Source organism: Myotis davidii, unplaced genomic scaffold, assembly GCF_000327345.1.
Source record: "Myotis davidii unplaced genomic scaffold, ASM32734v1 scaffold370, whole genome shotgun sequence".
Classification (NCBI taxonomy): domain Eukaryota; kingdom Metazoa; phylum Chordata; class Mammalia; order Chiroptera; family Vespertilionidae; genus Myotis; species Myotis davidii.
Genome location: NW_006288615.1, coordinates 1,995,832 through 2,005,227, shown reverse-complemented (window position 1 = coordinate 2,005,227; position 9,396 = coordinate 1,995,832). Strand labels below are relative to the sequence as shown.

The 9,396-nt window shown below is 40.4% G+C and overlaps 1 protein-coding gene across 1 annotated transcript in view; it reads right to left on the bottom strand.

Annotated features, from left to right (window-relative positions):
• Nucleotides 1-9,396, bottom strand: part of LOC102752939 (nuclear autoantigen Sp-100-like) — a 259,961-nt gene that overhangs the window by 25,473 nt on the left and 225,092 nt on the right. Inside the window, exons 16-18 of the mRNA XM_015561852.1 lie at nt 8,098-8,244; nt 7,032-7,115; nt 1,878-1,931 (exon numbers count right to left, since the gene is read on the bottom strand). Of these exons, the coding sequence (XP_015417338.1) occupies nt 1,878-1,931; nt 7,032-7,115; nt 8,098-8,244 (285 nt within the window). The remainder of the gene's footprint in view (nt 1-1,877; nt 1,932-7,031; nt 7,116-8,097; nt 8,245-9,396) is intronic.

Genomic DNA, 9,396 nt, shown 5'->3' with positions numbered 1-9,396 from the left:
CACAGTGCGCTTTTCTTTCCTTCTAGTTGTAGAATTTACAGTCAGCCAGGCTTCCTGTGGTTCTGGATGATGTCTGTATTGTTTTTCTGAGGTATTAATCAATTGTTGTGAGCGGCATCAACTTCCCGGTGTTTATCTGCCGCCATCTCAGTGTGTATCTCTGCCGCCATCTTAGTTTCTCCTCTTTATCTTTTCTATTTCTCCTCAGTGTACCTTTTTTTTTTCAACAGAAACTATAGTGGGTAGGAAAAGCAAATTTTACTTTAAACCTTTGTAATTAAGCCAAGTTTGTACTGAATTATAAACAAAGTAGTTTTTCAGGGTAGAATTCTATTCACAGGTCCATGAGTATAGGGAAAGTCACATGAAAGGGCATTTCAATTCATGAAAAAAAAGTGTTGGGGTAATTTCTTATAATTACTATCTCACATCATGCACAAGGAGATGAATGCTGTGTGAATTACAGATTCTTAAGATCTCCCACATTCCCTATTCCCTTCCTCCATCTTTAAAAAAATATTTTATTGATTTCAGAGAGGAAGGGAGAGGGTGAGAGAGATAGAAACATCAATGATGAGAGAATCATTGATTGGATGCCTCTTGCATGCCCCCCACTGGGGATCGAGCCCATAACCAGAGCATGTACCTTTGACCGAAATTAAACTGGGACCCTTCAATCTGCAGGCTGAGGCTCTGTCCACTGAGCTACACTAGCTAGGGCCTGCTGGGGTCCAACCCCAGCAGGTCCAGGGGTCCCCAAAGGTGTGGACGGAGTCGGCAAAGAAGGAATGACACGGAGACAGCGTTCAGTTGATCAGCAGCCTTGCCAGGATCTCTAGCCACAATCTCCAGCCAAGTTCTGTGTCCATGTTCTCTTGCTAGGTCCTCCAGCCAGGTTCTCCAGGTTCTTCAGGCAGGTTCTGTAGCCATGTTCTCTCGCTAGGTTCTCCAGCCTGGTTCGGTTTAGGTTCTCCAGCCAGGTTCGGTCGCCAGGTTCTGTAGCCGGGTTCTTCAGCCAGGTTCTGTCTAGGTTCTCCAGCCAAGTTCTGTAGCCAGGTTCTGTCCAGGATCTTTTGCCATGTTCTCTCCAGTGAAGTTCTTCGGTCTCTAGGTTCTGTGTAGGTTCTGTCTTCTAAGTTCTGTCTTCTAAGTTCTGTGTTCTAAGTTCTGTCTCCTAAGTTCTGCGTCCTGTTGTCTTGTTGCATCTGTATTTATACCAGTTGATTCAATCCTATCAATCTCTATTCCAAAGGTTAGGGCGTTTCTTATCTCCATTCCAGGGAATAAAGATTATGTACTTAAGCATGATTGTTCGTAGTTAAAGTGATTAATTACCTGCCTGGCAGTTAAGAGGTTTTATTCCCTCCCTAACTTCAGGGGAAAATCCCTACCTGGGGAAACAACCTTTCTCGGAGAGGTGACCTTGGTTAAAACACATAGTGCCAAGAAGCTGACCACACATATTAAGAACAGTATGCCATATATGCCAGGTCCCTTGAAACAGCAAGGATGGACCGGCTCCCGGCAAGGGCCCTTCTTCCATCTTCAGAGGCACAATATTGTGTCTCTCTGACCATTCTTTCTGTCTCCACGCCACAGAAAGATTCTCCATTTTTTTAAGGACTAGGGGAGTATATTGGGGCCACCCTGGTAATCCAGGATAACCTCTCCCATTTTAAGTCCCAATTTGATTAAATCTGCAAAGTCCACTTGCCATGAAAGAGAACAGATTACAGGTTTCAAGAATTAAGACATGGGAATCTTTGAGGAGCAATTGTTCTACATACCACAATATTGTAAATAACAATAAAGATGATGAAATACTGGCATTATAAAATTATTTCTCACATCAAAAGCAAATAAAATCTTATTCTTACTTCTTCTCTTCTTGACTTTTTCTGAAATGGAGTTGTTTCCAAAATCCAAAGTACCTACAACAAACAGATGGTGGTGAGAAAATGGAAATGATTAAATAAGACTTAGAAGTTTGCCCTTGCTGTGGTTAAGGCATCAACCCCCGATCAAAGGGCCGCTGGTTCAATTCCTGATCAAGAGCATGTACCTCGGTTGCAGGTTCCATCCCAGACCCCAGTTGGGGAAAGTGGGGGAAGCAACTAGTCAATGGCAATGTTTTTTTGCCCCCCCTCTCCTCCTCATTCCCTTTCACTCTCTCTAAAGATCAACGGAAGAAATATTCTCCAGTGAAGATTAAAAGAAAAGTTACAAATTTTAGGATGGTTCATACTGCAGAAGGCTTGAGTTTATAAAGGTGTTTGATTTATTGCTTCTTCTAAAATAACCACAACCACGAACCTACTACACTGAGAAGTAGGACTTCAGAATTGGCCCTGGGTCTTCCTTTATTTCTCAATAACATTTTGAAAAATACTCTTAAACACCTTTGTACTCAGAGGTAAGACCAGGTCTCATATACTTAAGATTTTTATGAGGAGGTTTGTGCAAAAGTTTGTATGACATCACAGTATAAGCCTGTGACATGCTAGAGCAAAGACACACATAAAAAGTATGTGCTGGGTTGCCTGGCTGGTGTGGCTTAATATTTGAGTGTTGACATATGAAATAGTTCAATTTTAGGTCAGGGTGCATGCCTGGGTTGTGGGCTGATCCTGAGTAAGGGGCGTGCAGGAGGCAGCCTATCCATGATTCTCTTTCATCATTGATGCTTCTATCTCTCTCTCCCTCTCCCTTCCTTTCTGAAATCAATAAAAAATATATTTTTTAAAAAATGTGCTGGGTTAAGAATAGTTGATTTGATGTTTTTTTCCTAATGCCAAAAGAATCAGGCTAAGCAAAAAGAATGGGATTCTGCCATGAACCGGACCCATTTTTTTGTCAGTGTGATCAGAGTCAAGTTCAACAGAAAACGGAGCTCTCATTTCAGACTTCTGACATTCTGCTGCCCCAGTCCTGTGACTCTCACCTTCATAACTGACCCACTTTTCGCTGGTGAGCTGCCTGATATTATTGATTCTTGATCACTCATCACTGACATACCAATCATCTATGGTAACTTCTAAATCACCTCCACCCCAAGACCTTGGTTAGCTTTGCCCCTTATGTCAGATGCTTGTCTACTTTCAGTCCCTGCCTCTTGGCCTCTTGGCCTCTTGGCACATCTTATGATGAACAAATAATGCAGAAACACTTCTTATTTCCAGGTATTTCTAACTGTCATGTACAGACAGTTATTCTTTGACTCTGATAATTTCATAAAAATGTTTTCTATAGCCCAGCCAGTTTGGCTTAGTGGTTGAGAGTAGACCTATGAACCAGGAGGTCGATTCCTGGTTGGGGCAGATGCCTGGGTTGTGGACTTGATCTCCATTGTAGGGCATGCAGCACTGACATACCAATCATCTATGGTAACTTCTAAATCACCTCCACCCCAAGACCTTGGTTTAGCTTTGCCCCTTATGTCAGATGCTTGGCTACTTTCAGTCCCTGCCTCTTGGCCTCTTGGCACACCTTATGATGAACAAATAATGCAGAAACACTTCTTATTTCCAGGTATTTCTAACTGTCATGTACAGACAGTTATTCTTTGACTCTGATAATTTCATAAAAATGTTTTCTATAGCCCAGCCAGTTTGGCTTAGTGGTTGAGAGTAGACCTATGAACCAGGAGGTCGATTCCTGGTTGGGGCAGATGCCTGGGTTGTGGACTTGATCTCCATTGTAGGGCATGCAGCAGGCAGTCGATCAATGACTCTCTCTCATCATTGATGCTTCTATCTCTCCTTCTTCATTTCTCTTTGGAATCAATAAAAATATGTTTAAAAAATATTTCCTACAAAAATGCTTCAAAAATATTCATTTAAAAAAGATTCATTTCAACAGTTCAGCACTTACCTGGACTGTTGAACCAACAGAAGAATTAAATTTAAAATTACTAGGAAGTAAAGCAGATTACATCTATTGTGGACAACTAACCCAATATTCTGGTCCAGGCCTGCCTGTATAGTCTCCACCCTCATATTTCATTTTTTCCTTATTTAGTCCCTTTTTACCTCACAAATAATATAAGAGGCGAAGCACTCACAATAACAGTTAATGTTTCCTTTTATCCTTAATTTCTGACTGGAAAGAACATTGGGCATTATCTTTAAACCTACTTCATAGGTCAAAACATAAAACTGATTACACATATAGTCAAGTATGTTGAATACCTGGTGATATCAGACCAAATAAAGATTTGAAAGAATACTTTTTCCTCTTGGGTAGGAATTGCAATGACCACCCCCAAAACAGACAACCAGAAAAATGTTTAAATTTCTTTGCATGCATTACATTAGACAACAGAATTACTTTTGACCAAATCTTTCCTGAACAAAATGGGATTTGCTCTATTCCTAATACCTCCTATTATACTTGGATGAAACATTTCTGATAAAATAAAAATTAAGCTAGATAAAATGTAGGTATAAGCAAAATAATTACATACAATGTCCACTGATACCACATGTTTGTTTAATATTTTCATGTGATTGCCTGTGTGGCTCAGTGTCATAAAGATGCTACTCTAATAGTGGTTGCTCAACATTTTTTAAATGATCACTAAGGCCTTTGAGACTTCATATGAGAAACCTCAAGGGATGATAGATGTTTTCCCTTAAAGAAACATGACAGGAAAGCCTTCCTCTGTTCTGATGCTCTTGTGGCTCAAATGTGGCCTATCGCTCCTAAGAAAAGAGAAAACCACTCCTTTTCCTATGTGACATGCAATACTGGGAATGAGCCTTCCTGGCGATGAGGGACCAACAATGGCATAACATTCCCAAACTGAGCCATCTGACAATGGAGAACCAATGATGCTTTTAATAACTGATCAGTGCTGCTCTTTTTTTTTCTTTAAAAATATTTTTATTGATTTCAGATAGGAAGGTAGAGGGGTAGAGAGATAGAAACATCAATGAGGAGAATCACTGACTGGCTGCCTCCTGTATGCCTCACTGAGAATTAAGCCAGCAACCTAAGCATGTGCCCTGACTGGGAATCCAACCATGTCTTCCTGGTTCATAGGCTGATCCTCAACCACTGAGCCACATCAGCCAGGCGATCAGTGCTGCTTTCTACACTTGATCTTAGCCAAAAGGCCGAGAAGCGATAGTGCTGCTTTCTGATAATTAATCAGTTATGCTTTCAAGGAAAGCTCTTGATCAAAAGGTAAAATTTGTAAAATTATATATAAATGAAGCCACTTTAAATTGCCATGCCAGAATAACTTCATTGCATGTCTTATGCTTCAAACATTTGCACTGTTAAAACAGGGCAAAACACCCTTGGGACTGGACTTAAAGCAATAGTGTATCTCAAAGAATTGTTTTCAAGGATAGCAAGAAAACAGACATGACTTTGGGACTGATGGCTACCAAGCTGAAAATTAAAAACATTGCTTATAATTAGCATCATTTTATTAGCTCATCTTCACCAATAGAAATGCCTTTCTTCTATTGATGTAAATATTCCCCTTGCGTTTCTTATAAATATCTCTGGACTTTGTCTCCTCATTGGAACACTTTTTATGCTTCTGCCTGAATAAGTGCTTTTCTGAATCCTTTGACCTCAAATAAGTGCTTGTTGCCTCTCACTTTGTAAAGCATTTTATTTTCAGGTACACAGTTTCCTAGAAGTAATAGAATGAAGGCATATGGAGGATACTCAGAAAAAGATTCCTGAGGAAAACAAAGCTCTAAATTTTGATGCTGGATACCTGTCATCTAGGAGTGCAACCTTAATATTAATATCTTGTTAGCATTGTATGCAGAGGGCTTCTTGGGTTGCTCCTCGCCCACTTATTTCTAACGAGTCCAGGGTATTGATCACTGCATAAAGGAATAAGATGCTTTGTGTGTCTCAGTGAGTGGCCAAGGAACCAACCCCACAGGAAATTCACTAATGAGAAAACTTGGAAAAATCTTGAACACCCATGTAAATTATGGCCTGCATTCAGGCCACCTGGTCTCTCCTCCTAAGTCACTTGCCTTGTGAACTATTGCTCCTCTATTTCCTGTCCCCAGAGTTGAGACAAGTCACTGCTCCATTGAATATTACTTTCCCATACTTCTCTCTCTTCTTCTTCCTCTTTCCCCTTCTATTATCTATTTGTTCTTAAATACTTTCTCAATATGTTTTCCTAAATAGACATGTTTCCAATATCTTCTGAGAAAGTAGGAAGGGAAAACCCATCACCAGTCTGTGCACTAAAGAGCTGCTGGTCTTCTGACCACTGGTGCTGCCCATAGGATTAGGGAAACAATGTTCTATTAACTGCTTCAAGCTCTAATTTTACAAAGGATATAACACAGAATCCAGGAAGCTAGTCTTATCTTTCCCTTTATCTACATGTGACTTTGTAGGAGATTTTAAACATTTATGTGATTTTATTTTCTCATTTAGAAACAAGAGTAACAATGGCCATCTTTCTCACTCCTCAGGGTTGTTGTAAAGGAAAAGGTAAGACACTATTTGCAAAGATCCTTTGTAAAGTCATTCCATATGTCATGACTTTCAGGAGAACTCTCTAAAAAAACAACACTTTGGGTTTTAAAAAACTATCCATTTCTGCTAACACAGGAGAACTGGAGTAATTGACCCTCAACACTACTCAAACTTTGTGATTAGATGACAATATGACCTTCCAATAAAGAAATATTTAGCTTTCTCCTCTCTGTAGAAATCACTGTATAAATCCAACACTTTATAATCATAGAATTAGTTTTAAAATAAATTCACTACTTTGCTAGCCTATTTTTACTATACAATCAATAGATGGGTGCATAGCTTGATTAATAGCACCTATGAATTAATAGTCCTCATGTTTAAAAAATATAAATATAATGATTTCTTACTACCTTGCACATCCAAAAGGTCAAGTAAAATTAACATAGAGAATGGGATTCCAGGATAAACTGGGTCTGTGGTATAGGATGAACTCAGAATTGATGCCTCAGGAAACAGTGCCTCTTAATTAAGGTTCCTGCACCTCAAACCCCGAGCTCCCATCTCCTTACCTGGCTCCCTTTTCAATGCTGAGGTGGAAGCTTCAGGGGGCTCACCTCCATCACTGGATTCTCTGGAGTCCTCACTGTTGATCTCTGCACAAAGGAGAAAAAACCCATAGTGTCTCAGGGTGGGGTCATGGCAACCACTGAGTGGAAACCTCTTCATGGGAGCATTAGGAAAACCTAGAAGCCAAGTTAACTCAGGTCCCTCTGGTCTGTGCCCGATGTGGGTGACCTGCAGGTTGCTTCAGGTCCTATTCAGAAGGTGATGAAGTTCATGCACAGAGGGCAGCTTTGCCCAACCTGAAGCATTTTTCTGCCCCCACCCTCGCTCAGCTTGCTATCCCCATCCCCATTCTACCTCAACTCCATGTTCACTTTATCTCTACCTCCACTCTCTTTCTATCTCCCCCCTCATTCTACTTCTTTCTTTCATTCTTTCTTTGTATCATTCCAAACATGCCTAAATATTTATTAGCTAGAAAGATGGATCAGAGAGAAGTATATAGTGTAACTTTTAAAAATGGCTTCAAATTATATATTTTTAATATATATATTTATTATTATCATTTTAAATTTAATTTATTGGGGTGATACTGGTTCACAAAACCATATAGGTTTCAAGTGCACAACTCAATAAAGCATCATTTGCACACTGTTTTATTGCCCATCACCCCAAGCAAAGCCTCTTGGTTCAGCCATTTTTGCTAATGATGCTGGTTTCTGGCAAAGGTATCTCTCTTTATACTTTTCCTTGTCTTCATGTGAGTGTTTTTTTTTCTTTCTCATCTCCTTTCATGAATATGTTTGCTCTCTGAAAATTTTCCCTTTCCTTTAACTCTTATCCCAACACCTTCCTTTCTTTGGATATATAATATACTCTCTGATATCAATATTTTAATTTACCAGTTACTGGGGTTGTGTTCTGCTGGATTCCCTGCATAAGGCACTTGTTCCCTCCCCTTTCTACCTCTAACCAAGGTCACCAGGACTGTCTCCATGGGCCCTGATGACATGTCCCAGACCCTTGCCTGAAACTGGGATTCACATCACATATTCTTTCTGTCAGCCTTACCTATACTGATAGAAACCTGGTTACAGCCAGTCCTTGCTTGGGCTTCACATTCAACACCTGAATATAAAAAAGGCATTTTCTTCTTTATATCCACCAGGTCTACAGAGCAGGAACTGGTTTTGTTTCCATGGTGGAGTAGCTTTGCTCCTGGACAAAATTGTAATAAATGAAGAATTTTATTAGTTTCCCCTAAGGGAGTGAGCACTCTCATGACAGTCAATAAGCCCTTCTCCCTATAATTCCACTGCAGGGGACAGCTCCCCCAACCCTGTCCTTTCTCTGTGCCTCTCCTTTTTTTAAAAATATATTTTTATTGCTTTTTAGAGAGATAGGGAGGAAGAGGGATAGAGAGATGGAAACATTGATGAGAGAGGAACATCACTGATCAGCTGCCTCCTGCACACACCCCTACAGGGCATGGAGCCTGCAACCCTAGTATGTGCCCTGATGGGAATCAAACCAGCCACCTTTGGGTGCCTGGGAGGACGCTGACCAAACTGAGCCACACTAGCAGGGCTCCTCTGTTTTCTTTTGGCCCTCTGTATTTTGCACTGTATTCTCTTTCTTCTTTTACATGTAGCATATGGATTTGTGTTCATGTCTGTAATTGTATTATATTTTAGCTCTGATTCTTTCCTAAGGTGGTCTTAGAAATCTGGAATTAAAGAAGGCAGATCTCTCATTTGGCTGCTTCCCAGAATGACTTTGTGAAATAGAGCACCTCCCGCCCCCTTCGTCTAAAACCCTTTGGAATGTTTACTTGAGAAAAATATTAAAATTCTATTGTGTGTGAGTGATTGACCTCCTTAAGTTTATTTGTCACAGCCATTAGCCTAACTACAAAAGTTAAATATGCACTATCTTAAATTAAAGCAAATTTTTTTTTAATATATTTTATTGATTTTTTACAGAGAGGAAGGGAGAGAGATAGAGAGTTGGAAACATCGACCCGCTGCCTCCTGCACACCTCCTACTGGGGATGTGCCCGCAACCAGGTACATGCCCTTGACCGGAATCGAACCTGGGACCCTTCAGTCCGCAGGCTCATGCTCTATCCACCAAGCCAAACCGGTTAGGGCTGGATTCTGTTTTTAAAGAACATGTTCTTAGTTCATTTGCCCTGCATAAGAATACTAAAACTTCTCTGATGAGGGGTACATCACCCACAAAGCATGTGTGCATGTGTGTTGTGGTGGGAGCACGCTAGAACTGAAGTTAAGCCTGAGTCTCTCTTACAAAATTCAGCTTCCCGTGATTGTTGGCTGGGCAAGGGGAATGGCTTTAGTAAAGTGTAGTCTC